Below are 25769 nucleotides of genomic sequence, written 5' to 3' on the forward strand. Positions count from 1 at the left end.
AAGAAAATTATTTTAGCAACAAATATTATATATCAACCACTTTTCGCATGACACGACGGCCATCGAGATTGACCTTATTGGAGACATCGGGACAGAAACTGGACGTCAGAGCGCACCAGAGAACGTACCAGGGCGCATACATCCGAACATGTATAGGTAGTTTGTCGTTTTCACTGATTGTTCTGAAATTGTTCACGTCGGAATTCTATAGCATCGGGCTTCTATTCAACTGTTACGGACTACTTCTCTGTAGTATCGCGTTCTTACGTTCACGGAACATCGATTTGTATTTGCATGGACCGACAGGAGAAACCGAGTTCTTCAAAACTAGTGGTAACTTTGTACTGTGGCTCACGTTGATAAGTTTAGGGTGCTATATTACGCTAATAGTGCTAATATCTAGGTTGTAAATAATCCGCTATTTGATAAAATTACTCTTCTTTGATACCACCAACACCGCTGATCTCAGCCTTCTCAATAGAGGCCTTGTCAGTCTTTTGTTGTTGGTTACCGAAACCACCAAACAATCCAGCGCTGGCTTGGAACGGTCTTTTAAGGTCACCGGAAGCAGGTTTTCCAAAGACGTGGATTTGGACCAGGTTGGACTCAAAAGCACCCTTCAATGGAGAGATAGATTGCATGAGCAATGGGTTGGCGTACTTCATGTACAAGTGCATGAAACCCATCATAGCCACACCTGTGAAAACACCCTTGATAGCACCTTGGAGCTGTTTCAAATCGTAATCCTTGACGGTAGTGACGGTCAGCTTGGACTCAGTCTCCCCCTGCAAAGTGTTAGGAGGCTCCAAGTACTTGAAAGTGGTGAGATCGTTCTTTTTAATAATCAGCCATCTCGTATAGAGGTAAACACCCAAAGTGAGCAAAGTACACGAAACGTACAAGATTCTCACGTAAAGAAGGATGGTTGGGTCTTCGAAGTCAAGTTTACGAGAAACTTGCATCATACCCAGCATGAGCACAAGGTTGGACACGGCAGGATTCATAATGAAGGCAAAATGTCGAGGTGGACAAAAAACAAAATTTTCAAAGGCGGTGTAGATAAGACAAGCTGAGAGCCAGGTTAAGCGACTCGAGCAAATTACCGAGGATATATATCGTTGAGATTTGGAGTTGAACAGCTAGGCAACCTTGCCGAGGTTTTCGAGTTGGTTGATCATACAGAATCAGTTGTTGATCTTCATAGTTCGTTAGATCTCTTGACCAGATTCAAAACATCTATAGGCGGCTGTGTATCTGCCAAAGCGCGTGCCATTAGGAGTCGAGTATTTTTTTTAACCTCCAGAAGAGGGCAAGACAAGGTTTCAAGTTTTGTACACACCGGAAAATCCAAACCAAACTTAGACTTTGTATCTTCTCGTCAATTGGATTCTTGGAGAAGTATTGAGCAAGTATTGGAGGGTTTGAAGTGCCATTAATTTGTCATTCTATTGTATTTTCCGATTAGACGCTATTAGTTGTCCTAGCATTAGATCTGGATTAATCAGGATTATTTTGTTCAAACCATTACTGTTCGTTACCATGGTTGAATTTTTCGACTCGTCAGCAACCTCAGCAGCACCAAAGGTGTCCACCTTGCTTCCGGCTCCGCCTCCCGAGGTGAATCCGTGGAAGAAGTCAACGTCTCCACAGCACACGGGGTCGCTAAATCAAGATATCTCTACGACCCGCACTCCGATCACAGCACGTTCTGAAGAACCTCCGACGACTCAGTCAATCCCAAAGGCAAAGAAGACCGGCAAAGAAAAGTGGGTCCCGCTAGAAGCCGAGATCTTGGTCTCGTCGCCCACCAAGTCCAAAAACAAGAACCAGAACGGTAATTCCAAACGTAAGGAGAATAAGCAGACCCAGGTCAAACGAACTGGGAAAAAGAAAACAACCAAAAGTCCAAACCAGCTGGACGAGAAACAAGGACCTGGTGACGCCGCCTTGGTCGGCAATAACCTTGATACGAACGGCGCCACAGATAAGATCCCTGAAGGGTCGGATGACAAAAATCTGACAAAACTTGTGGCTCAACTGTCAATTGACACTCCCCAGGGCCCAGATACAGCTCCTCCTTCGTCCTACTCCTTGTCAACTCTAGATAATGGCATTTCCGCAGATACTAGCTCAAAAGCGGACTTTGAAGCACAGGGATCCGATCCTCGGTTTATCCAACACCAAAGAAATAAAAGCTTCAATGGAGGAGGATTCAGATACAACAGGAAATCAAGAAACGCGTATCCTCGTCCAAATAGCAATATTCCGTCTCTTCCCCCATACCCAATGATTCCATCTGCGCCATACTACATTCCTTACTACATGCCCCCAGGGACGCCCTACGGCATGGCTGTATCTCCATCTTCCTCGCGGAGAAACAGCCAATTCAATTCGCAGTCCACCTCGAGGGGCTCGCCATCCGCAACCAACGACTTAGGTCCGGCCTCGGTTTCGAACGACCGGGCCTCGCAAAAAGACAGTTCTTCCTCCACTCCAATGGGGTCGCCGGTTCCGATGTACGGTGATCCTGGCGCTTATTTCGGAATGTACTCAGGAATGCCTCCGCCTGCTGCTTCCTCGGGCTCGACGTCGCCTGTTCCATACTACGCGCCTTATTACATATCTCCTCCAGGTATGGGTAGTCCTGTGGTGCGGCCACCGCCACAATACATTATACCGGCAGACGATAAAGTGGGTCGTTTGACAAGACAATTGGAGTACTATTTCTCTGTTGAGAACCTGTTGAAGGACATCTATTTACGAAGGCACATGGATTCTGACGGGTATGTGTCTGTTGCATTTATTGGTGGCTTTTCAAGGGTGAAGATACTGAGTGACGGGAACGCGGAGCTGATATTTGAGGCCTTGGAGAGAAGCGAGCTGTTGCAAGTGGAAGGGTCAGGGGAGTCGAGCAAAGTCAGATTACGAAACGGCTGGGAACAATGGGTTTTCAGCGAAGACCAGCGAGAGCAATAAGAGAAAACAAATCATAAAATACAGTATGCTATTTGAAAGGTACATATGCGGAGAAAGCTCAAATGAAGATCCTTTTGTTGAACAGATGGAGGTCGACGAGTCTCTGGTGGTTGAAGATCCGGAATTCTGGAGAGTTCACCAGTTTGGAGTCTTCTTGGCTCAACAAAGTGTATTCGATAACGTTCAAATGCGATTTTTCGATTCTCTGTTTGAGATAAACGTTTTCTTGCTCCAACACTTTTTCTTTATTGTAGACCCCATTGAGTTTCTTGAAAACGCTAAAGCTTTTGGAGTTGGCCAGGATGAGGAAGTTGATGTGCATCAATTGCTGGTAGTTGCTTTTCAACGGTTGTTGGGTTTCTGGCGAGATCAGTTTGAGGTATGCGGATTTCATGTTGTCGATGTTGAGGAAGACGTCATGTTTGAAGATTTCGGCGTAGGTGGTATCGAGCAGGTTGAGCAAGTTTGTCAACGACACTTTAAGTTCTGTTAGCATGGAGTTTTTGAAACAGCTGCCTGCAACAGATTTGACTGTGAACCCGGCGAGCTTTTTGGTATTTATGACCTCGACAAATGCCTCGAGCAGTTTGTGATGGAGGTGGATCAGTGTCAGCATGTACGATGTGTTGGAGAGTTGGTCCATTAGTTGGAGATTGAGGTTGTACCAGGTTTTCAGTTCGACCTCGCGGAACGCAAGCTCGTCCATGGGCTGTGATGGTTTGGACAGCGGGGCGTTTGCGGGCACCAGTTCCGGTTGAGAACGGTGTGCCATTTCTATTGTTTTGGCCAGGGACATCGAGCTATCGGAAGAATAAGTGAAAAAAAAAAGTTTAGTGAGTCACGGGAATATTTATTAGCACGGCCTTGGAAACAGAACATTTAATTTTTCGAGGTTTTGCAAGCGGCTTGTGAGCGTGTGCGGCTCACGCGTCGAAGACGGGCCGTTTTCTGCAATAGAGCGATCGGGCCCACGTGAACAAAAAGGGGATACTTTCACAATTAGCGATAAGCTCCCACAAGAATGTCAATACCACGGACGCGAAAATAAGTAGACCCACTCGACTTTATGGAATCCGCACCGGACAAGACAAAGATTAACAAGGATCTCGTGGTTGCACAGACCGGGGGCAGCGAATCGCTCACCAACACCACCAACCCATTTCTGGACCCGTTTGTTGCCAGTTATTGGTCCAAAGTGTATCAGGACTGTCAGTACGAGTGTCGGGAGCGGTTTGATCCCAAGTTCTCGTGGACGGCAGAGGAAGAGCGCCGGTTGGGGTGGAAACTGGACCTCAAGGTGACTGCTCTGGCATGTTTTATGTTTGTTGCTCTGCAGGTGGATCGTGGTAACTTGGCCCAGGCCGTGGCTGATAACTTGTTGGACGATCTGGGAATGACCACCGATATCTACAACAACGGCAACACGATCTTCTTTATCACGTTTATTGTGAGCGAGGTGCCTTCGTCGCTTGTTTCCAAGAAATTGGGGGTTGATCGGTGGGTTCCCTTTTTAATGGCAACTTGGTCGATTGTGGCTATTTTACAGTGCAAGATGACCAACAAGCACTCGTTTTACGCTACAAGAGCACTGCTTGGGCTGCTGGAAGGCGGGTTCACGCCAGAGCTGGTTCTTTGGATGTCGTATTTTTTCACCTCCAGCGAGCTGTCAATGAAATTGTCATATTTCTGGACAGCTCTGTCGCTCACACAGGTTGGAACTGCGCTGCTGGCGTACGGAATTCTGCGTATGAGAGGCATTTTGGGAATGACCGGGTGGCAATGGCTGTTTATCATCGAGGGCTGTTTCACACTGGTGATTGCCATTATTTCGGGACTCGTGATGGCTCCCTCGGTCGTCCAGACAAAACGGTTCTGGAACAAGAAAGGCTGGTTCACAGAACGCGAGGAAATGATCATCGTCAACAAGGTGCTCAGAGACGACCCGTCAAAGGGAGACATGAACAACAGACAGGGAGTTACTCTGTCAAACCTCATCACTGCTCTGCTCGACTATAACTTGTACCCGATCTACATCATCGGGATCATGGCGTTCATCCCGTTGAACCTTCTCACCAGCTACATGACACTGGTTCTGAAAAACCTCGGGTTCACCACGTTCAACGCGGTCCTGCTCACTGTTCCTTACAGTTTCATCCATATTATTCTGTTGATTGCAATCACGTGGCTAAGTGAGAAAGTTAACGAACGGTCGCTGTGCTGTCTGCTGTTTGCACTTTACGAGGTTCCATTAGTCGGCGTGTTGGCGTTTTGGAAAGATTCCATGATCAACAAGTGGGGAACATGGACCATTTGTACGCTGATTCTGGGGCTACCATATATCCATGCGATCTGTCTAAGTTGGGTTTCGCGCAACTCGCGCTCGTTGAAAACCCGCTCGGTGTCCACGTCGCTATACTACATGTGCGCACAAGTCGGTTCGCTGATCTCGTCCAACATCTACCACCAGAGCGATGCTCCGTTGTACAGAAAGGGTAACGTTGTGCTATTCTGGCTGTCGGTGGCCATGATCCCGATCTTGCTACTAACCAAGGTGTACTACCTGTACGTGAACGGTCTGCGCGAGCGCAAATGGCAGTTGATGGACCCCATCGAGCGCGAAAACTACATCCTGAACACCCGCGACGTTGGCTCCAAACGGCTTGATTTCAGACTCGCGCACTAATTTATTTCTCTGGCTCCCAAAAAGGGTAACCCTAATTAGGAGCCGCCATGTGGGCTACCAAAAGTAGGATCCGGGGTAATAATAATACACATGGCCGTAAACAAACCAACAACAGTCTCCCAGCTAACCTTTCTTCATGATCACCAACGTGAGCGAATACGAGCCTGTGTTTGACATCCCGTACGTGCTACAGGCCCGAGCCAAGCAGTTCCGCGTGGCATACAACAAGTGCGAGTTCCGTTGCATCACGGTCGAACCCCCGCTAGATGTCAAGTACAAAGGACGGTGTTTGTTTGTTCACGGCTATAGGGAATGCAGCGAGCTCCATCTGCGCATGATGGACTCCTTGGCTCTTCAAGGCTACGCGTGTTTTGTTTTCGACCAGCGTCGCAACGGGCTGTCCAAGCCTTTGGGGCTTTTTGACTACACCAACGACCATTACACGTTTGACGACCTCGAGTTCTTTGTGAGCTTCAATCTGGCCATCGACGCAGACAATTTATGCCTGGTGGGGCACTCGATGGGCGGGGCCATTGTACTCCAGTACATGACGACCGGCCGCCATAGACACAGGGTCCGCAACGTGGTGGCCTCGTCGCCTCTGCTGGTGCACAGAGACAACAACTGTGTGTGGAAGTTTCTGGTGATGCTGGTTCTGAGCTACATCCCGCTTTTGAACCTGTTGACGCTGCAAAAGACAGACGTCAACGTGGTGCGCAAGCAGCAGGTCCAGCAGTCGAGGCTGCGCGAGGAGGACTTTCGCAAGGTGGCCACGCGCAACCGGCTCACCAACGACCTAAGCTGGTTACCGGCCGTGAACCAGATCCGGCTCATTTCGAAAGTGGGCACTATAGAGGAGGTGATCCACATTCTGCGCCGGGGGATGGGCTTGGTAGATAACGCGGAGCAGGTGGGCCGTCGGTTTGCAGAGCTGGACAGCTGCAAATTCCTGATCTGCCAAACTTTGCAGGACCCCCTCGCCGATATAGGGGGGGTGGAGAAGTTTGTCAAGGGGGTGCCCGAAGTGCAGCTGCGGTGGTACGAGGAGTGCAAGCACGCGCTGTTCATTGAGCGCCAAGAGGTGTTTGAGGCCGTGGCGACCGACGTGGTGCGGTTCTTGAACAGCTAGCTCGTAAGTAGTCTGCGATGTATACTATTAATCGATATCCCGTGGTCCAGCGACGATCGACCAGAACCAGCCACACGTGCGAATGCCAAGTGGGATTCCATTTGGCATCGCTCCCAAGTGTTATTTTAGCGCGGGTGTCAGGTGGGGGTATTTTTTTCGCTTGTGCGGCTCACACGTGGTGGTTGGTTGTCACAAGACCGGGGGGCAAGGCATGGAACCACAACTGAGCGAGGTCCGGTGGATCAGGCGGAGGAGGTCCAATGGTGTGGAGGAGAACCTCACAATACTAGTCCCCCTCTGACGCTGCCACTGTCTTCCCCCAAAACCGTGCCAAACCGCTGATCTGCGCCGCCGGAGCTGTCCCCAGGAGAGTCCCTGTATGGTGCATGCAACGTTTTTAATTATTCCCATCACCGGCCACATAAATATCCCCAGACAGGCACATTATCGTCTGACAACATGAGTGAGACAGATCCCAACAGCGTGCGGCCTGGCTCGTCCTTGGGCACGGGAGCCCCCATCGGGAGCGGGCTGCTACCACCACCGCCCATCTTCAAGCCCACGTTTGTGCAGATGAACAAAACGGGCTCGTCCACAGAGTCCAAGAACGCGTCGCCGGTGCTGGCCGGCAGTAGCAACTCGAACTACCTGACCTCGTCGTTTGTGTCGAACGAGGAGTACAAAAACAAGCTGATCCAGCAGTCGCCGTCCATCTCGCCCATGACGTACGCCATGGACATGCCGTCGCCGGGGCCAGCAAGTCCTGCGCTCACGGCGAACCGCAAGCGACGCAAGTCGATGGTCACCACCAAAGAGGAGCTCGAGCGCAAGCGCAAGGAGCTCAAGAGCCAGCACTCCATCATTGAGAAGAAACGACGTATCAAGATGAACAGAGAGTTTGAGGCCCTCAAGTTCATGGTGCCCGCGTGCCGGCTCAACATCCTCAACGGGCTCAACGACAACAACTTCGACAACTCCAACATGATGCACAAGCTCACCATTCTGCAGAGCACGGTCGAATACATCAAGTATCTTCATTTGGTGATCAAGCTACTCAAGTTGCAGATGCTCACGCCGTCCAAGACTCGGCCGCTGTTCCAGCGCTGGCTGGCCAAGAACGACAACCTGCGGTTCGTGGACTTTGACCTGGATCTGCAGGCGTACCGCACGATCGAGAACGAGTTCAACTTCGAGGAGCTGTTTTTGAAAGTGTGGAAGAACGACGGCGAGATGCCCGACACTCTGCTCGACGCGGTGTCCAAGGAGGTGGAGACGCTCGCCAACAAGGACGACGACGGCGATGACAGCGACGAGGACGAGCTCGAGGCCACCGCAGCACGGGTCCCGCAGATCGGCGACCTGGCAGGGCAGCTCCCCACCGAGCTGCCCAGCCCGCTGGTGACCCCAGACATCCGCGACCTGGGCAGACCCTCCACCGTGCGCACACAGTCGCTCCCCACAGTGGGGGCAGACCAAACGTCTCCGCGTCGCACCAACGCCAAGTTCAAGCTCCCGTTGCCGGCCATCGTGGACGATAAGATGCTATCGGGAAAGAATGAGCAGGAGGTCAACGAGATGGATGCGCCAAAGATGCTGATGATGCTAAAGAGCGACGACAAACGGACCAGTATAGGAAGTCTGCTGAATTAGGTAGTGATAATTTATTCCACGGGATATTTAAAATGGGGATTTGTGGGGGAGAAGCCAACGTGAAGTGGAGGCTGGATTTCTCCATTTGGACACAAGTAGCATGTTCACAGGGACTACTGACACCTATAGAGGAGCAATCCACCTTGTTCCCATAACAAACTCACCTGGCGCTGCCTCACAACAAAGCACACTGTCGTGCCCCACAAACAAAGTATATTCAAGAGAGGTACTATCCTTTCAACAATTGGTTGCGTGGTCTAGTTGGTTATGGCATCTGCTTAACACGCAGAGGGTCCCCAGTTCGATCCTGGGCGCGATCATTTTTTTTGGCGAAATTCCAAACCGATATTTTTTTTTGCATCTTGCCCGAATCCGTGATTTCGTAATCAACAGTCTATTATACATCTATTAGTCTTTATGAGAGAGAGATCCGATCCCGAACCCGCGTTTCTCGAACCCAGCAGGTTTGCGGAACGCACCCGGTTTGCGTAGCCCGCCAGTGAGCTCCACGGACGGTGTCTTCGAGACGATCGACCGCACAGTCGGAGTAGCAGGCTTGATGTCTGCGGACGGTTTCTGGTAGTGAGGCGCGCGGGGCTGCCGTGGGTACGCGGGCTCGGCGACCGGTTGCGTGAACTTGGCCACCGTATCGGGCAGTTTCATCAGGTCCGGGTCGATCTTGGCCTTTTTGTGCTCCTCTGTGTGTTTGACACTTGGTGCAGGGTCCACAGCCTTAAAGTTGACCGCACTGGTGTGGCTGGTGTTTCCGTTCAGCTGGTTATTAAGCGAGTTCACGAGCGAGCTGACGATCGACGGCACCAGGTTCTCGCTGAGCGACTTGTTGTACACCACGTATGCGGCGGCCATCGACGTGGCAAACATCGCAACCGTCGACACGTTCTCGTCGCGTGCCGGCCCGTTCAACGCCTCGTACAGTGCCCGGATATTTGCAGATACCTGCGTATCAGCGAGCAGTGCGGCGATCGACTCAGAGCTCTGCTCAGCGTCCGTGCCCGTGCTGAGCGAGCTGTCTGTGCCGTTTTTTTCGAGTCTTTTGCGCTTGCGCCGCTCAAACTCCTCTGCCACCCATTTTTTCTTGATCTCCTCGTCCTCGGGGCTGGCAAAGATTTGGTTCGCACGCTTGATCACGCGCGCCCGCAGGTCATTGTCTCTGTTGCGCTCGATGTTGATCACCCGCCAGCGCTTTTTGCGCTCGCGGTTCTCCAACCGGATCCGTTCCTTTTCGTCCATTTCTGAAAAGTCTGTCTTGACCTTGCTCTTTGGAGCGGTCCTGTTGTTGCCGAGCGACGTGGCTCCTTTCAGCGACTCCACCGCCCGCGAAACACTGCTGCGGATCGAGTCCAGCTGAAGCGGCGAGATCTGGTCGGCGATCTGCGTGCTGTCGAGGTGCGAGAAGTTCAGGTTGGTGAGAATCGTGCGCAGGAACGAGCCCTCGGACTTCTTGGCGTACGGGATCGACGAGGCCGACGAGGGCGGCGTCGGGGCAGTCGTCTTGATGGCCGGCTTGCTGTAATTCTGTGTGTAGTTGCCTCGTTGCAACGCTTGCGTCTCTGCGATCGACGACGGAGACTGCTCCGCCGGCTTCTGGAACTTCTGGAACTGCTCCATGACAGAAGGCCCATCGATTGTCTTTTTCGGAGCGGGAATCGACGTCGGCGGCGTCGGAACTGTAAACTGTAGCATACTAGCAGGCAACGGAGCAGTGTCTGTCTTGCCAGCTTTGTCCTTGTTCCCCTCCTGCTGGCGTAGCTCGCGGTCGCGCTGCTGTTGCGCCAGAAGCGCCCGGGCCTGCTGCTGCAGCCGCTGCTGGATCGCGAGGTTGATCTGGCTGCGCTTGGTCTTTTGCGGCCGTTTCTTCTGCTTGCCAGCGGGCTCTGCGTCGTTCATCGACGAAATCAGGTGCTCTGGATCCTCCATGGCCATCTCCATGGCCTTCTCCATCATCTTGGTCCACTGGAACTGCTCCATGTCCTGGTCCGCCTGCTTGGCGGAGTTCTTGTCCGGAAACAGGTTCTCGTCCACCACGCTTTGGACCATCTCGGCCAGCGCAGACTCCAGCTCGTTCTCGTTCTCACCCGAGTCCAGCGACCCGAGCGACTCCAGGTGCTCCATCTGGTCCATCTGGTCCATCTGATCAATCTGCTCCAAATGCTCCATCTGCTCAATCTGCTCCATCTCATCCATCGCTCGCTCATCACGAACACCCTCCGGCTCCTTCACACGGTCAATTGCCTCGGCAATCGCCTGTGTCAGCTCGTCCGGCGGCTTGTGGTCGCCCTGAGACTCGTCCAGAGCTCCTATAGCCGTGCTGATCTCCGAAAAAAGCTCCTTCTCCTTCTCCTCGTGCAAAGCGTCCTCAATGACCTGCTGCAGTTGCCGGTCGCTGAAGATCTCGTTCTCGTCGAACTCATAGCCCTCTCCGGCCTTCATTTCGGAGGTCGGTACCGCGTCAGACATGGCGTTTATCTTGGGGAGAAATCCGGGGTAATATTTCTCAAAACACAGTCACACAAGAGGGGCAGGTGTTTGCGGAAAAATCAATAATTTTTTTTTACTTGGTTGTCATTTTTGTTTAGGGCATATATTTCACAGACGCGTCGATAGACGCGAGCATGGATTATGATTTATACTTAGGCGTTGTAAGTGGAAGCAGAAACATTACCACCCTTTCCGGTCCAGTTGATGTGAATGGCATCACCAACCTTTCTAGACTCGGTGGCAAACTCAGGCAAGATCTTGAAAGTGTGGGCTCCGAAGTAGTCTCTCTGGGCTTGCAACAAGTTAGCTGGCAGCTTCTTGGATCTGTAACCGTCGTAGAAGGACAAAGCAGTAGAGAAGGCTGGGGTTGGGATACCGGCCTCAATAGCAAGTCCGAGAGTCTTTCTCCATCCGGATTGTGCCTTGGCAATAGCCTTGTTGAAGAATGGGTGGAACAGCAAGTTCTCCAAGTCTGGGTCCTGTCTGTAAGCAGAGGTGATCTCACCCAAGAAAACCGATCTGATGATACATCCTCCTCTCCACATGAGAGCAATGGATGGGAAATTGAGCTTCCAGCCGTACTCCTTGGCAGCTTCTCTGATCAACATGAATCCTTGAGCATAGGAGATGATCTTGGAGGCGTAAAGAGCCTGTTCCAAGTCGTCGATGAAAGTCTGCTTGTCAGCAAGCTTAGGAGCCTCGGTTGGGCCGGCAAGCAAGGTGCTGGCTCTTCCTCTCTCCTCCTTCAAAGCAGAAAGACATCTAGCGAACACGGCCTCACCAATCAAGGTGACTGGCATACCCAAGTCGAGGGCGTTGATGGCGGTCCACTTACCGGTACCCTTTTGGCCAGCAGAGTCCAAAATCTTCTCCACCAATGGGGTTCCGTCGTCGTCGTTGAAAGCGAGAATGTCTCTGGTGATCTCGACCAAGAACGAGTCCAAAACTCCCTTGTTCCACTTGGCAAAGACGTCGGAGATCTCCTTGTCGGTGAAGCCACCAACACGCTTCATGAGGTCGTAGGCCTCGCAAATCAATTGCATGTCACCGTACTCGATACCGTTGTGGACCATCTTGACGTAGTGGCCGGCTCCGGCATCTCCAACCCAGTCACAGCATGGCTCGCCGTCCGTCTGGGCAGCAATGGACTGGAAAATGTCCTTGATGTGTGGCCATGCCTCGACAGCACCACCTGGCATCAACGAAGGACCGTAACGGGCACCTTCCTCACCACCAGACACACCGGATCCAACGAACAAAATGCCCTTCTTCTTGAGATCGGCAAAACGTCTGTTGGAGTCTGGGAAGTGCGAGTTACCACCATCGATGATAATGTCACCCTCCTCCATGTAAGGCAAAAGTTGGTTGATGAAACTGTCGACAGGGTCTCCGGCCTTCACAAGCAAGATAACTCTTCTAGGTCTCTTAAGCTTCTCGCACAACTCCTTGATGGAGTGGGCACCAAGAATGGACTTGCCCTTGGCCTCGTTGGCCAAGAAGTGATCCACCTTCTCAACAGTTCTGTTGTAGGCAACAACAGTAAAGCCGTGGTCTGCGGCATTGAGAATCAGATTCTGGCCCATCACGGCCAATCCGATCAATCCAATATCACCCCTTTCATGTTAGAACAACATGACGATTGTACTTACTTTGGTTCACTCATTTTCAATTCTTATTAATTAAACGTTTAACTTTTTGCAAACTCCGTTGCTTTATATTTGTGTTGCGCGCATATTGGGCCTTTTCGGCCTGAAAAAATGACTCCCTGCGCGAAACAGGCGGCCGCCAGGCTATCGCGGAAAAATTGTGCTGCGGACTATGCCGGAGTTTGGCAGCATTCCACCACCGCACCAGCCACACCGGAACACTATCCCCCAGCTCCAGCGTCGACAACCAACCGGGTGGCGAAGTAGACAGACGGCGGCGGTGCAAGGGTGTGTCAAAAAATGGGAGCGGAACTTTCTGAGCCTTAATTAAAAAAAAAAAAACAAAGATAACCGAATTTTAATAAATATGGAGCAATTGCAGTGCACCTTTCAGGAAGAATCCGTTGAATTCGAACACTGTGTGTTCCCAACGTACTTGTATCACCATTCCGGTGCGTACAAAGGTCGTGTCGTGATCGTTCACGGGTACAGAGACCTGCATGAGTTCTACTTTGGTCTGATCAATGTTCTCACCGCAGGCGGATACGACGTGTTTTTCTACTTCATGCGGGGTGAGGGGACATCCAAGCCCGCCAGCAACTCCTACGCCAGCAACGACGACTCCCGCGTGTACAAAGACATGGATTTCATCATCAAACGGAATCTGGATCAGCTACAGCCGGCAGAGAAGCTGAACTTGTTCGGCCATTCTTTAGGAGGAGCATTGGTTTTATGCTATGCGGCCATTGGTACTTACAAGGACCGGCTGCGGTGTGTGGCCTCGTGTGCGCCGCTGATCGAGCTGGCTCCAGAAACAGGCGTGTCTTTGGTGGAAGAGTGGGCCTTACGGACGGTGTGTCATTTCGTTCCTCCCGCTCGGTACATCCGTATCAAGACCCCGTTGCGGGTGGAGTTCTTGTCGACGTTGCCGGAGATCCAGCAGCACATTTTGAACCGCGAGTCGACGAGCCAGTTGCGCGGAACTCTTGTTGAGGCGCGCGACTTTGTTCTGCGTGGACGGCGGCTTTTGCACCAGGACTTCTACTCGCAGATCAGCACCGAGCTTCCGGTTGCCATTTTCCACGGAGACGACGACCACATCAACGACTGTCGTGCGAGCCAGAAGTTCATTGATGGTCTCCAAAAGATCGGCAACAAACACGCACAGTACCACGAGTTCAAAGACGGCCGCCACGAGCTGCTTGCGGAATTCTGCAGCACCGATTTCTTTGACGGGGTGTTGAAATTTCTGGACGCCAATTCGGGCGCGGGTCAATAAAAGATTTTTCTAGACTTGTCGCTCGAGTGAAAATCTAAAGACCCGCGTTCGCTGTTTGCCTCTCCAATGACAACCATCCACAACCCGAACAATTGGCACTGGGTCGACAAGAACTGTTTGAGCTGGGCCAACAGCTACTTCCAGGAGCGGCTGCCCCAAGTTTCCGTGGCCAGCGACGAACACACCCTGGCTGTGATCCAGGTCAAGCCCGTGACTGGCGACTGCGACGTGACCCAGCGCAAGGGCAAGGTTAGATGCATTTTCGACCTCCAGGTCGAGTTCAAGGTCAAGGTCGACAAGGACGGAGAGTCCACCGAACACGATGTGCGACTGCTCGAGTTCGAGCACGACCAGCAGGATTATGTGTTCGAGGTCGGGGGGTCCGTGGAATCCAGAGCAGCTGTGCGCGCAGAGCTGATTCCACAGGCCCGTGCGGTGTTTGAGAAGTTCCAGCCTGAGCTTCTTGACACTTTTGAAAGCGAGCTCAAACACAACTCCAGCTAGCTTTCCATAGAGCCACAATAGAAACAGAGCTATGCATCCTTTCAGTGTAGATTCTAGCCCGCAAACCCTTCAGGCACTCCCTCGGCGTGTCGGTCGTTGAACCGACCAAAGTAGCATCCAATTCCTCCTTTGTACACAGAATTGACTCCTCCGTTGTCGATCTGGGTCCAGAAATAAGACCCTCCAGCCACAAGTTTGAGCACCTTGTACCCCTCCACCGAATTGTACGGCACCCCGTTCGACGGATCGTAGTACATGGCGTCCTCGCCGTTGATAGGACACTGTTTTTTGCCGCCGTTCGGCAAATAGATCCCAAGCGGAGCAGGAGTGGTGATGTTCACCACGTTGTCGTCCGTCTGTTTGTCCACGTCGAGGTTTTCCACCGCGTGGTACTTCTCGCCGAACTTGGGCAGCTGCAGCAGCTTCTCGTAAACCGCTTGACGGTCGTTGAAGTGTTTTTTGAGGTCGAGCTCTTTCTGGAAGTCTCGCTTGATGGTGTAGATGGTTTGTGCGTGCGGGTCTCTGTGTGGACCGGGCACGATCGACTGCGGACCAAATAGAATCGACTTGAGCTCCAGCCGCGTGATGTCCTTGCGTAGGTGCGACTCCAGAAACGACACCGCAACGAGCTGCGGCGGACCCTCCAGGGGCTCAGCAGGTTCCTTAGGCTCAGCAGGCTCAGCAGGCTCAGCGGGCCCTTCAGTCTCCTGGACCTCAGAGTCTTGCTTTGGGACAGAGTCTGGCTCCTCAGAGTTCGCAGCAACAACAGAGTCTTGCGGCTCCTCCTTGACAACACTCTCGTCCGCAGCCGTATCCATCGTCTTGTCCGCTGCCTCCACTGCCTCTGTACCATCTTCTGCAATGGCCTCCTCGTTGTCGGCCTCGCCCGCCTCCTGCTTGAGCTTGGCCAGCTCGGCCTCGCGCTGCCGCGCCTCCTCCTCGAGCCGCGCGCGCTCGATCTCGCTCTTTCTCCGACGGCCCCTTCGTTTCGTCGTCCTGCGCGCATACTCCTCGCGCTCCTTTGCCCGCTGCATCTCGTCGATCTCGTCCTGCGGCGTCACGTACCGCCCAAAACTCTGGAACGTCATGTACTCCATCAGCCGGAACCGCTTGCTGTTCATTAGGTCGCGCTGTTTCTTCTTCTTCTCCACCTCCTGCTGGAAGAACAAATTCAGCGAAATCGTGTTCATCTCCTCTGTCTCCTTGGCCTCCTCGAGGTTCTCCTCCAACGTCTTCTCCACATACTCCTCGCGCACCTTCACTTTGGTGGTGGCCTGTTTCTGTTTCATCTGCACGAGCTTTTCGTGCGTTGCCTGTGTATTTTCCACGGTAGTTTTACGAGTCGACAGTCTGCGGTCGCCAGACTCCACCTCGACCCGCCGTTTCTTCGCCACGGGCTTGGCTGTGGTTCTCTTGCGGATCACAGGAATGTCCAGCTTCTTCTTGCGCTTCTGGCGTTTCTGCTGCTGTTGCAATTCGCGCTCTCCCTCGCTTTCGTCTGTGTCTGAAGCAGAAACCTCCGACGACGACAACATCTCGTCCGAGTCGGCGTTCTCCGCGGCGTCTGACTGATCTGACTCGTCCGCCTGGTCCACCTGGTCCTGGGTCTGCTCGCTCTCCTCCTCTTCTCCACTCTCGTCCCCACTGTCCTCCTCTTCACTCCACTCGTGGTCCTCGCCCTCCTCTGCAAACAACAGCTTCACGTTCTCATCCTCGTCGCCCAGCACCTCGTCCTCTTCGGCCTCCAGCAGCTTCTTCAGCCGCGAGCCCGCGTTCGACCGCCGCTCGCGCGTCGCTATCAAACTCTCAAACTCCTCTTCTGAAGAAGACATACAAAGAAAATAAAAAAATTCAATTTTTATTGCACCCCGGCAACCATGTTTGTGCGCAGACTGTCAACGGCAATCTCCGAATCGGAAAAAGCCCACTTCAACAACCTTGCCACGTCCTGGTGGGACACCACGGGACCGCAACGGATCTTGCACAAGATGAACCTCGTGCGAATGGACTTTATTAACAACAACATCAAACAGCACATAAAGATCAACAATAACGTCCCAAACGAGCAGAAAACGTTCATTCCCGGCTGGAACCCGCACAACGTGCTGCCAGAGCCTGTTGCAAACACGATTGACGGCGCCAGAACGGCCAGAATCCGCCAAGAGCTCGCCAAGATGCGTCTTTCGTGTCTGGACATTGGCTGCGGCGGAGGCATATTGAGCGAGTCGCTTGCAAGACTGCCGTACGTGGAATCAGTGGACGGGATCGACATGTCGCCCGAGGTGGTGCGCGTAGCCAACGAACACAAGCTGCTGGACCCTGCAATTGCACAAAAAGTGCACTACCAGCTGAAACCTGTCGGCGAACTGCCTGCTACCAAGCAGTACGACGTGGTGACATTAATGGAGCTTCTCGAGCACGTGGATCATCCTGCAGACGTCATGGCCGCCGCAATGAGCCATGTCAAGCCGGGAGGACTGCTATTTCTGTCCACCATCAATAGAGACCCGATTTCGTGGCTCACGACCATCCTGTTTGGAGAGTACGTGCTCAGAATCGTTCCAGTTGGAACACACACCTACTCCAAGTACATCGATTGCGCCGAAATAGCCGAGTTTGTCGAGCACACGGGCTTTTCTGTGATCGACTCCAAAGGATGCACCTATCTTCCGCTAAAAGGCTGGGTTTTCACCGACTCGCCCGACGTTGGCAATTATTTCATGGCATTACAGCGAGTTAAATAAACGTTTGTATATAACCGATTTAGAGCATCTCATTGGACCAGCTCCTCTTCGCGGGCCTCTTCCCTGACAGGCTCCACCGGCTCGTCAACAAAGGTTGGCATATCCAGGTACGTTGGTGCTTCTTCTTCGCCAATCTCGTCGCCCAGGGCCTCCAGCTCTGCGTCCAGTTCGCTCTCGGAAACATCGTCCGGCACGTCGTAGCTGCGGGCCAGCGAGTCCTGCAATTCGTTGCTCTCGCCAATCAGGTCCAGCATCTCGTCCTGTAGCGCCTCGATCTTGTCGATATCGATCTTGCCGTACGCTCTCTTAAGCTCCTTGTTGCTGGTCTTGAGGGCGTCCACGGTGATCATTGTGTTTTTCAGGTTCTCGGTGGTCATCTGGGCCTGCGAGATGTTCCAGCTCTGCGAGTCCAGCTGGTCCTTCTGTGCTTCCAACTGTTTGCGCTGTTTCAGCACCTTGAGAGCCCGTTGCTTGACGGCTGTCTTGCCTGGGCCGTCGCGCATCTTGGCAATTTTCTGCTGATAAGTGGCCAGTTCCGTGTTCAGTTTCGAAATCTTCACGTCCAGCGACGCCGTGCGCTCGTCGATGTTGTTCAAAGCGTCCCCCAGCGTCGCCTTGGGCACATTGTTACGAGTACCAAATAATCTGTTCATTAATTAATTATTTAATGTTTTTTTCGTCCATGTACTCCACCAAATGTTTGATGCTGGTGAGCTTCAGGCCGTGGGCCTTGGCAAACTCGTCACATTGGGGCAGTCTCATCATCAGTCCGTCGTCAGCGTTGACCAGCTCGCAGATAGCTGCTGCTGGTTGCAACCCGGTCAGCTCACATAGCTGGACCGCGGCTTCGGTGTGGCCCACTCTTGCTCTCAGTAGACCCTCCTTGGCACGTAGGGGACAAATGTGGCCCGGACGTAGGAAGTCGGACGCCTTTCTGTCTGGGTTGGACAGCTCCCGCACAGTCAGGGCTCGATCATGGGCACTGATGCCCGTGGTAGTTCCCTCGGCAAAGTCCACGGTGATCGTGTACGCAGTGCCGTTTCTGTCGGTGTTGTTGACCACCATCGGCTTGAGATCGAGCTGTTCAACCCGATCGCTGCGCAATGGCACACAAACATATCCAGAAGAATGTTTCACCAGAAAGGCCATCTTCTCCTGAGTGACGTGCTCGGCGGCAATAATCAAGTCGCCCTCGTTCTCACGGTCCTCATCATCCATGACAACCAAAAACTCGCCCTTTTTGAAAGCCGAAAGGGCATCGGTCACACTGTCAAAACTCATGATGGATGGAAAAAATGCTAAGAAAAAATATTAACTGGTTCCTAGAAAATGGAATTGTGGGGGAGGCTATCTAATTATACGAATTGGATCTCGAATGCTTTTACTACATTCTGTCCACTGGAGTGATGCCCAACACTCTCAGGCCATTGTTCAGGACCTGTCTGACGGCACTGAAAAGCGCCAGCCGAGCTTCCAAAACGCTCTGCGGCTCTCCCATGACCCGTAGAATTTTGTATGTAGACGAGAATTGGTGCGTCAGCTTGAACAAATATGTCACCACGGTGGATGGCTCGTGGTTCTTGGAGGCCAGGCGCAAAACGTCGGGATAAGAGGCCAAAATACGCACCAACGACTCCACTTTCTCGCGCTGGTTGGCCAACATGGCCAGCTTCTTGGCCTCCTCGGCAGGCTCCAAACCTTGCTCCTTGATCGTCTCCTCAACTCCGACAACGTTTTCGATCGAAAGATCCGCGCCTAAAAGATTCGCGTATGCGACATTGCAATTTCTCTCAATAGATCTTAGTCTAGAGTGTGCATATTGTAAGTAAGGTCCGGTATCTCCTTCTGTAGACAGCATTCTATCCCAGCTGAACTCGTAATTGTTGTTTCTTTTGCCCTGCATGTCCTGGATCATAACGGCAGAAATACCAACAAGATCGGCAACAGCTTCAGGATCTTCCACTAAGGTGAATTTCTCTGCATTTTTCTGCATAATTTCCAACGTTGCACTTTTGACAGTTTCTAAAATATCGTCCAGGAACACGACAGTTCCCTTTCTGGTACTCATACCAAGCACAAGACCGAAGTTAACGTGCACAAGCTCGTCCTTGGCCCATGTGTTGCCCATCTTCTCCAGAATCCGGAAAAACTGCTTCACGTGCAAGTCCTGCTGCGATGCAATCACATAGATCATCTTGTCGAACTGGTACTTCTTCTTCCGCTCAATGGCTGCTCCCAGATCACGCGTGATGTACAAAGAGGTACCGTCGCTCTTCTGAACCAGAACCTTGCCGAGCTTCTTCTCACCCAGCTGCTTGAAGTCGATCAAAAGCGCTCCTCTGTCCTCTATCACCAGCTTCTTCTCGTGCAAAATGTCCAGCACCTCGTTCATTTGCTCCTGGGTCACTTGCGATTCTCCCGAGTAGTTGTCGTACTTGATGTTCAAACGGGCGTAGGTGTCGATGTATCTTTCAATGGACAAAGCACGGAACTTCTGCCACAGCGCAAGAGCGGCCTTGTCACCGTTCTCCATCTTCTTGAAGAACGCACGGGCCTGACCGTCGACAGAGTTCACCTGATCCACGGAAACACCGGCTTTCTCTGCGGCTTCTTCCTCATCTTTCACGTCCTTGTTAATTTTCACATAGACGTCAAACAGATGTTGAATTGGGTTGGCCTCGAGCTCGGCCTCAGAACCGTACTTCTCGAAACCAACAGCGAGCAAACCAAACTGCTTTCCCCAGTCTCCAAGATAGTTGATTCTGGTGACATCCCAGCCAAGATTCTCGTAAAGGTTTGACAAGAAACCACCAATGATGGTGGATCTCAAATGGCCAGCATGGAAAGGCTTGGCGATGTTTGGAGAAGAAAACTCAATAACAACGTTCTTACCTGCTCCCAAAGGACACGATCCAAAGTCTTGTTTGCGCTCAAGAACATCTTTGGTGACATATTTCAATAAAAAGTCTGGGTTGAAGAAGAATTGCAAGAACTTGCCCTCAGGATGCACTCTTTTCAAGTAACCGCCAAGAGGGAACTTGTCAGCAAGCTCTTTGGCCAAGGCGACCAAATCGCCCTTCAATCTCAAACGTGGCAGCGGAACAATAAGATCTCCATTATCAAGCACAAGAGACCATTCCAAGCTCTGATAAGCAATCGAGCGGTCCACGTTGGCCAACTGCGAAAGTTGGTCGGCAATGTAGTTTCTGCAAAGGTCAACGGTGTTGTATTGCGGGAAAGACCCCTCGATCACAGGAGGGGTCTGCAAATTTAAGGATTCAAGCTTTGTTGAAAGGTTTTCAACAGAAGTAGTCATTATTGTCTTTGGAATCACTGACGAATATGTTCTGACGAAACTGGCCGATAGTGTTTTGTATTTACAGAATGTCAAACAGTATTTGGTGACTTGACTAAGCAATCTGCTCATACAAACAACCAAGAAGACTCACAATAATGTAGGAGGAAAAAAATATCAACCAAAAAAAAAATCGTCTAAAATTCTATCTATCAAATCCCGTTACCCGGACTCCTCTGGCTCATCGTCCGCACACACCCATCCACAGTTTATGTCCCATCGGGAGCCTGGAGCGTTGAACCCGACGTACTTGACAAACTTCAGCACAGAGGGATCTCTATACATCAAGCACAGCTTGTTCCAGCACGCCTGGGACTCGTAAACAACCGAGTCTTCCTCCGAAGCTTTATATATGGCAGCTTCGTCCTCATTTAGACCTTCTTCTGCTGTTTCTGTTGTTTCTGGCTCGTCGGTGGACATGCACAGCTCGTAACCGCCAAACTCGCCGCTCTCCCACCCCGTCGATGGAGTCAGGTTCAGCGTTGCTTCCAATAGACCTTCGAGCACGTGATCGTCATTAAGCGTGTCAAGCTTGGAAGCCAGCGTGAAATCGTGACCGGGACGGAACCTGCGCGCGAGGATCTGGTCCTTGATGGGACGAAACCCGGTGACCGCCATCAGCCACTTTTTGAAGCTGATGCTCTTGAAAAACGAAGCCAATTCGCACAAGCGCATGGATATATCGTGAACACTGACCAACGATGGATTATTTTCGCGTGCTTTGGCAAGCTCGTCGGCAACGCCCGGTTTCAGCAGCTCGAATACGGTCTTGGTAAGCTCAAAGTTTGGAAGCTCGGTCGATTTCAGCTGGTTGATCTCGGCAATGCTCTCGGCGTTGTCGATGCACTGTTTTTGCAGTCCGTCAATGTAGCAGTACCGCTGTTTATGCGGGGGAACCGCCAGTTTCCAAGGAAAAAGGACTTTTTCCTGCGAATTAGGCATTTCTGGGAACTCGTTCAGCTCAAACTGCTTGATCTGTTTCTTCAAACTTCCCAAATAATCGTCACTGAGGAAAGAATGAACGTCCACGACGGATTCTTCTGCAAAGATAGTGTTGAGCCTTTCGATGGATGCTGGAGTAAGTAGCGAAGGGTTCATGAACTTCGCAAGGTAGTCAACGTCCATCACAGATAAGTAGTCTGTTTCTTTACCAACAAGATTAATCAGCTCCTGTGCTTCGCGAGAAACGATCTCGTTGTATTGGATCTTTGGAAAATCGTACTCCTTCAGTTCTTTAGTCTCCAGTTGTTGTAAAGTCGACTTGGCCTCTGTTCTTTCCTGTTCTCCAGGGATGTAGCCGTCCTCACCCACTTGAGGTATATGGAACCATCCTTGGATGGATAACCGTTGTTTGTCGACCCTGACTTCCTCGACATCATGGAACGATAATCCTGGTTGCACGGTGAAAAAAGCGATCTGGTTGAACTGCGGAGTAAACTTGCAATAGTGGTCCGATCGTGGAACATTAGGAACCACCGAGTCAAACAGCCGTAAGGACCCTCCATAGTGCGGTTTCCACGTCTTTCCCGGCTCTGGCATGTACAGAATGAAACTGACTCGTCTAGATCCAATCACATCATCGTGGGTGAGCAGATGACACCCCTTGGAGTAAGTATTAATGCTCATATCTGTCTTCACTCCGCTCAATTTACCGCAATTTGTCACGTACGACACGTAGTCGCGGAAAGTTTGCGAGTAGATTGCAGATCTGAGCTTGTAAAGACTTGGAAGTCGTTCAAGGTCCTGTTTGGTCATTCCCGATAGGTTAGCTAGATCACCGCTTTGGAAAACTTTGTAGATATCAGTCTCTTTTTTCTTAAAACTGATCTCCGATATGATTTCCTTGCGGACATTCCTCAACAGATCATCGTCGATCAGGTCGTGGATGGTTCCCCATCTGTAAGGCTGGGAGTCTGCGATTTGGGTCTTCAAATCATCTTTGAAAGAGTCGTCAAAGATATGTTGTTGGAAGTAGCCCTTTGCACTAGCCTCTTCCTCAGGCGTCTGTTTGATGCTAATTTGACGTTTTTCTGGCAACGAGTCCGAGCTGGAAGCTCGTTTTTGCGGTACCACGGAAGAAGAAGGCATATCCAAATTGTCTAACAAATGATCCAATTTTTTTTTCCAACTCTAAATTAGTCGAGGCGGTGCACAGGAAGGAACAGGCGGGAAAGGCATAGTTACAGGCGTTGACACATTCACCGCGTTAGCGCCAGAAAATAAAACATAAGCAAGGCAGCTTGCAAGGGACACAGAACACGCGCCCGATGCGCGTTGGGGACATTGTTTGCCTTTTGTTTCGGTATAAAACCAGAAACTGCTGCAGCTGTTAGGTTTGTTAAAGCTCAGCCGGGTTTCACCCTCACACCGTCAGGTTTCGGAAAAGTTATCATCTGGCACAATTATTTTTAACATCGTTTTTTTCGTTTCCACTAGAAAGAACAGTACATAGGGCAGAATGAGCACCGTAAGTGTGATCAGGAGGCGTCGGCACGCCGTCAGTTAATTGGCGCTAACTTTTTAGATCGATAACCCTTATGCTACAGGCCAGGGCAACCCGTACGCTGAGAATTCGGCGTACGAGATGAAAGGCACTAACCAGTTTTTCACGTTGATTCAGGACATCAAGGATGACCTCGCTGACTACAACACGTTAATTGACAGATTGGAGAAGTTGCAACAGGAATCTTTGGGCTCAATTGGATCCGAAGAGATGGCTTCTTTCCAAAGACAAATCGACAACAACAATAATACCCTTTCCGACCTGCAGAAGAACACCATCAAGCCGAAACTGCAAGAGTTGTATAAAGAGTGCGGGTCCGACACCGACAAGCAGAAGCAAGCCGAGAACTTGACCGCGCAATTCAGAGCATCCATCACCAAATTGGCCAAGATTGAAGACAAGTACAACCAGGCCAACAAGCAGAAGGCCATCAACCAGTACAAGATTGTGAACCCAGATGCTACGTACGATGAGGCTGCCGAGTTCGTTTACACGGTTGGCGACCAACAGGTTTTTGATAACGCGATTCGGATGTCCAACAGAAAGGGTGAGGCCATGACCGTTCTTCAAGAGGTCCAGGCCAGACACCAGGAAGTTGAGAGAACTGAGAGACTTGCTGCCGAGTTGAACCAGCTGTTTGGCGATTTGCAGGAGCTTGTTTTCGAACAGGACGTCATGTTCGACAACGCGAACCAACACGTTGCAGTTGCTCAAGACCACCTTGAGAGAGGTGACGCAAACGTACTCAAGGCCAGGGATCACGCCAAGAAGGGAAGAAGACTCAAGTGGATCTTGTTCTGGGTCTGTGTGATCATCATTTGTATTATTGTTGCAGCTGTCGTCGGAGGAGTTGTTGGAAGCAGAAGAAACTGAATCCGAATAGACCTAAAAGAACTCGTGCTTTAGTAGATATACAGTAGATTAAGAGGCAAATAGCTAAGAATTTTTAAGCGGGATGTAGGAAGGTGATTTAGTCCTCACCAGACACGGGATAGTCTGACCAGGGTGGAGTAATCCTAACGGGTAAAACCCGTTTCAATTTCCCAACGCAAAAGTATTCGCATACGCCATAGAAAAGAGACATATACGAAGGCATTAAGCGTTGGTGTCAATGATCCATCCTCGAAACTTCGAAGAAAAGTCATTGACGGTGAAAATTATGAAAATTGTCGTGAAATTTTTCGACTACCCGATTTGGGAATCCAAACACCCGTGCACTGCAAGATGTCATAATATTTAAGTGCGGATCCTAATCCACACGGCTCTCTTCATCTCTTTATCTTTTTGCCACCATGTCCTACAAGCACGAAAATCTGTTTAGTGAACGTTCCAAAGCGAGAATTACGCGCCACTTCTGGCATTCCGCTTCGTTGTCGGGTGACGAGAAGCCACACCCCAACCCAATTGGTCTTGTTGGGGGCATGCCTAATCACGACTTCTTCCCTGTTAATGGAATAAGGATTGGTATTTCGGAGAAGCCGTTTCCTAAAGGTTATCATGATGAGGTTGCTGTCACCAATGAGCCAACTGAAGAACATTCTTTCTTGATTCCTCAAGTTTCGGACGATCCTACCGAATTGGACCTGAAAACGGCTTTCCAGTATGGTAACACCGCCGGAGCCACATCTTTGCTTAAGTTCACCCAGGATTTCGTCAAGACTGTTTGGAAGCCAGGCTACGAGGACTGGTCCACTCTGATGACCCTCGGAGGAAGCAACGGAATTGACAAGACGTTCGACTCTTTTATCGAAAGGGGGGATACGGTCTTGGTGGAGGAGTTCAGTTTTATCCCAATTCTGAACTCCTTGGCAAATCTTGGCGGAGTGCCGGTTCCTTTGAAACTCGACTTTGGTCCAGACAAAACGTTCAGCTTTGTCGAGAACCTCAAGTACCTACTGGAGAACTGGGGGTCTCTTCACCCTGATAAGAAAAAGCCAAAGCTGCTCTACACCATTCCGACCGGTCAAAACCCGCTTGGAGTTGCCCAGACAGTCGAGCACAAAAAACAGGTTCTACAATTGGCTGATGAGCACGACTTCATCATCTTGGAAGACGAGCCTTACGCTTACCTGAACTTCCAAAAACACACCGAAACCCCGGTGTTCGATCTTACCCCTGAACAATTTATCAACTCTCTCCACGGATCGTACATTTCTCTGGACAAGACTGGAAGAGTCGTGAGAACAGAAACGTTCTCCAAAGTGTTTGCTCCGGGTCTGAGACTCGGATTTATTGTGGCTCACAAGTCTGTGGTGGAGAGCTGCACCAAGCACTCTGACGTGAGTTCGCGAGCCCCAAGTGGAGTTTCCCAGATCTTCGTCAACAACACGATCCGGTATCTTGGTGGAATCGACGGATGGTTGAAGTGGATCATCAAGGTGAGAAACGAGTACCTGGTTCGGAAAAACGCTTTTTACAAGGCTTTGATCGCCACAGAAGCAGCCAAGAAAGGCTACCTGAAACCATTGGATCCTGAATGCGGAATGTTTATTTCCAGTATTTACGATTTTGGCAAGGACAAGAACCAGGAGGCTACCGAGATCCTCAAGACCCGGTTCCTAGTTAACGGAGTTGGTGTTGTTTTCGGGTCCGGAATGGCAGTCGACAGCGAGTTTTCCAAAGACCGGTCCAACTTCTTGCGTACAGCCATCTGCTATACCAAGAACACCGACGACCTGGTGGAGGCCGCCTCGAGAATCAGCAAATCGATCCTCGACACTGCCGAGAAACTCGGACTCGCCGTTTGAACAGACACTCTGGACCGGTTGTACCTATTTGGCAACGAAAAAATAGACGTATTC

At 51.1% G+C, this 25769-nt stretch overlaps 22 protein-coding genes across 22 annotated transcripts; 12 read left to right on the forward strand and 10 right to left on the reverse strand.

Annotated features, from left to right (window-relative positions):
* Positions 1-47: 47 nt before the first annotated feature.
* Positions 48-2976, forward strand: OGAPHI_002906 (uncharacterized protein; the record flags this gene model as incomplete). The annotated part of the gene is made up of 4 exons (XM_046203827.1): positions 48-124; positions 482-1055; positions 1140-1398; positions 1466-2976. 4 exons carry the CDS (start codon positions 48-50, stop codon positions 2974-2976), a joined length of 2421 nt encoding a protein of 806 aa, XP_046062069.1.
* OGAPHI_002907 (uncharacterized protein) lies at positions 432-1004 on the reverse strand (the record flags this gene model as incomplete). The annotated part of the gene is made up of 1 exon (XM_046203828.1): positions 432-1004. The coding sequence occupies one exon, from the start codon at positions 1002-1004 to the stop codon at positions 432-434; it is 573 nt and encodes a 190-aa protein (XP_046062070.1).
* Positions 2977-3001: 25 nt separating the features above from the next.
* Positions 3002-3469, forward strand: OGAPHI_002908 (uncharacterized protein; the record flags this gene model as incomplete). Its single annotated transcript, XM_046203830.1, has 1 exon — positions 3002-3469. The coding sequence occupies one exon, from the start codon at positions 3002-3004 to the stop codon at positions 3467-3469; it is 468 nt and encodes a 155-aa protein (XP_046062071.1).
* OGAPHI_002909 (uncharacterized protein) lies at positions 3035-3748 on the reverse strand (the record flags this gene model as incomplete). The annotated part of the gene is made up of 1 exon (XM_046203831.1): positions 3035-3748. One exon carries the CDS (start codon positions 3746-3748, stop codon positions 3035-3037), a length of 714 nt encoding a protein of 237 aa, XP_046062072.1.
* Positions 3749-4042: 294 nt separating this feature from the next.
* OGAPHI_002910 (uncharacterized protein) lies at positions 4043-5659 on the forward strand (the record flags this gene model as incomplete). The annotated part of the gene is made up of 1 exon (XM_046203832.1): positions 4043-5659. The coding sequence occupies one exon, from the start codon at positions 4043-4045 to the stop codon at positions 5657-5659; it is 1617 nt and encodes a 538-aa protein (XP_046062073.1).
* On the reverse strand, positions 4549-4971 carry OGAPHI_002911 (uncharacterized protein; the record flags this gene model as incomplete). The annotated part of the gene is made up of 1 exon (XM_046203833.1): positions 4549-4971. The coding sequence occupies one exon, from the start codon at positions 4969-4971 to the stop codon at positions 4549-4551; it is 423 nt and encodes a 140-aa protein (XP_046062074.1).
* A 136-nt stretch (positions 5660-5795) lies between the features above and the next one.
* OGAPHI_002912 (uncharacterized protein) lies at positions 5796-6788 on the forward strand (the record flags this gene model as incomplete). Its single annotated transcript, XM_046203834.1, has 1 exon — positions 5796-6788. The coding sequence occupies one exon, from the start codon at positions 5796-5798 to the stop codon at positions 6786-6788; it is 993 nt and encodes a 330-aa protein (XP_046062075.1).
* A 459-nt stretch (positions 6789-7247) lies between these two features.
* Positions 7248-8438, forward strand: OGAPHI_002913 (uncharacterized protein; the record flags this gene model as incomplete). Its single annotated transcript, XM_046203835.1, has 1 exon — positions 7248-8438. The coding sequence occupies one exon, from the start codon at positions 7248-7250 to the stop codon at positions 8436-8438; it is 1191 nt and encodes a 396-aa protein (XP_046062076.1).
* OGAPHI_002914 (uncharacterized protein) lies at positions 7823-8314 on the reverse strand (the record flags this gene model as incomplete). Its single annotated transcript, XM_046203836.1, has 1 exon — positions 7823-8314. One exon carries the CDS (start codon positions 8312-8314, stop codon positions 7823-7825), a length of 492 nt encoding a protein of 163 aa, XP_046062077.1.
* A 408-nt stretch (positions 8439-8846) lies between the features above and the next one.
* On the reverse strand, positions 8847-10916 carry OGAPHI_002915 (uncharacterized protein; the record flags this gene model as incomplete). Its single annotated transcript, XM_046203837.1, has 1 exon — positions 8847-10916. One exon carries the CDS (start codon positions 10914-10916, stop codon positions 8847-8849), a length of 2070 nt encoding a protein of 689 aa, XP_046062078.1.
* On the forward strand, positions 8998-10762 carry OGAPHI_002916 (uncharacterized protein; the record flags this gene model as incomplete). Its single annotated transcript, XM_046203838.1, has 3 exons — positions 8998-9017; positions 9105-9399; positions 10328-10762. The coding sequence occupies 3 exons, from the start codon at positions 8998-9000 to the stop codon at positions 10760-10762; spliced, it is 750 nt and encodes a 249-aa protein (XP_046062079.1).
* A 155-nt stretch (positions 10917-11071) lies between the features above and the next one.
* OGAPHI_002917 (uncharacterized protein) lies at positions 11072-12616 on the forward strand (the record flags this gene model as incomplete). The annotated part of the gene is made up of 1 exon (XM_046203839.1): positions 11072-12616. One exon carries the CDS (start codon positions 11072-11074, stop codon positions 12614-12616), a length of 1545 nt encoding a protein of 514 aa, XP_046062080.1.
* On the reverse strand, positions 11090-16198 carry OGAPHI_002918 (uncharacterized protein; the record flags this gene model as incomplete). Its single annotated transcript, XM_046203841.1, has 5 exons — positions 11090-12551; positions 13095-13100; positions 13432-13871; positions 14001-14262; positions 14595-16198. The coding sequence occupies 5 exons, from the start codon at positions 16196-16198 to the stop codon at positions 11090-11092; spliced, it is 3774 nt and encodes a 1257-aa protein (XP_046062081.1).
* Positions 12951-13862, forward strand: OGAPHI_002919 (uncharacterized protein; the record flags this gene model as incomplete). The annotated part of the gene is made up of 1 exon (XM_046203842.1): positions 12951-13862. The coding sequence occupies one exon, from the start codon at positions 12951-12953 to the stop codon at positions 13860-13862; it is 912 nt and encodes a 303-aa protein (XP_046062082.1).
* Positions 13929-14366, forward strand: OGAPHI_002920 (uncharacterized protein; the record flags this gene model as incomplete). Its single annotated transcript, XM_046203843.1, has 1 exon — positions 13929-14366. The coding sequence occupies one exon, from the start codon at positions 13929-13931 to the stop codon at positions 14364-14366; it is 438 nt and encodes a 145-aa protein (XP_046062083.1).
* Positions 16199-16243: 45 nt separating the features above from the next.
* Positions 16244-17110, forward strand: OGAPHI_002921 (uncharacterized protein; the record flags this gene model as incomplete). Its single annotated transcript, XM_046203844.1, has 1 exon — positions 16244-17110. The coding sequence occupies one exon, from the start codon at positions 16244-16246 to the stop codon at positions 17108-17110; it is 867 nt and encodes a 288-aa protein (XP_046062084.1).
* A 29-nt stretch (positions 17111-17139) lies between these two features.
* OGAPHI_002922 (uncharacterized protein) lies at positions 17140-20426 on the reverse strand (the record flags this gene model as incomplete). Its single annotated transcript, XM_046203845.1, has 3 exons — positions 17140-17755; positions 17850-18377; positions 18496-20426. 3 exons carry the CDS (start codon positions 20424-20426, stop codon positions 17140-17142), a joined length of 3075 nt encoding a protein of 1024 aa, XP_046062085.1.
* Positions 20427-20627: 201 nt separating this feature from the next.
* Positions 20628-22553, reverse strand: OGAPHI_002923 (uncharacterized protein; the record flags this gene model as incomplete). The annotated part of the gene is made up of 1 exon (XM_046203846.1): positions 20628-22553. The coding sequence occupies one exon, from the start codon at positions 22551-22553 to the stop codon at positions 20628-20630; it is 1926 nt and encodes a 641-aa protein (XP_046062086.1).
* A 496-nt stretch (positions 22554-23049) lies between these two features.
* OGAPHI_002924 (uncharacterized protein) lies at positions 23050-23841 on the forward strand (the record flags this gene model as incomplete). Its single annotated transcript, XM_046203847.1, has 1 exon — positions 23050-23841. The coding sequence occupies one exon, from the start codon at positions 23050-23052 to the stop codon at positions 23839-23841; it is 792 nt and encodes a 263-aa protein (XP_046062087.1).
* On the reverse strand, positions 23161-24391 carry OGAPHI_002925 (uncharacterized protein; the record flags this gene model as incomplete). The annotated part of the gene is made up of 2 exons (XM_046203848.1): positions 23161-23853; positions 24314-24391. 2 exons carry the CDS (start codon positions 24389-24391, stop codon positions 23161-23163), a joined length of 771 nt encoding a protein of 256 aa, XP_046062088.1.
* Positions 24261-25715, forward strand: OGAPHI_002926 (uncharacterized protein; the record flags this gene model as incomplete). Its single annotated transcript, XM_046203849.1, has 1 exon — positions 24261-25715. One exon carries the CDS (start codon positions 24261-24263, stop codon positions 25713-25715), a length of 1455 nt encoding a protein of 484 aa, XP_046062089.1.
* OGAPHI_002927 (uncharacterized protein) lies at positions 24644-25618 on the reverse strand (the record flags this gene model as incomplete). The annotated part of the gene is made up of 3 exons (XM_046203850.1): positions 24644-24881; positions 24985-25361; positions 25505-25618. 3 exons carry the CDS (start codon positions 25616-25618, stop codon positions 24644-24646), a joined length of 729 nt encoding a protein of 242 aa, XP_046062090.1.
* Positions 25716-25769: the final 54 nt, after the last annotated feature.

This window comes from Ogataea philodendri (genome assembly GCF_020536065.1).
Source record: "Ogataea philodendri strain CBS6075 chromosome Unknown scaffold7, whole genome shotgun sequence".
NCBI classification, from domain to species: Eukaryota; Fungi; Ascomycota; class Pichiomycetes; order Pichiales; family Pichiaceae; genus Ogataea; species Ogataea philodendri.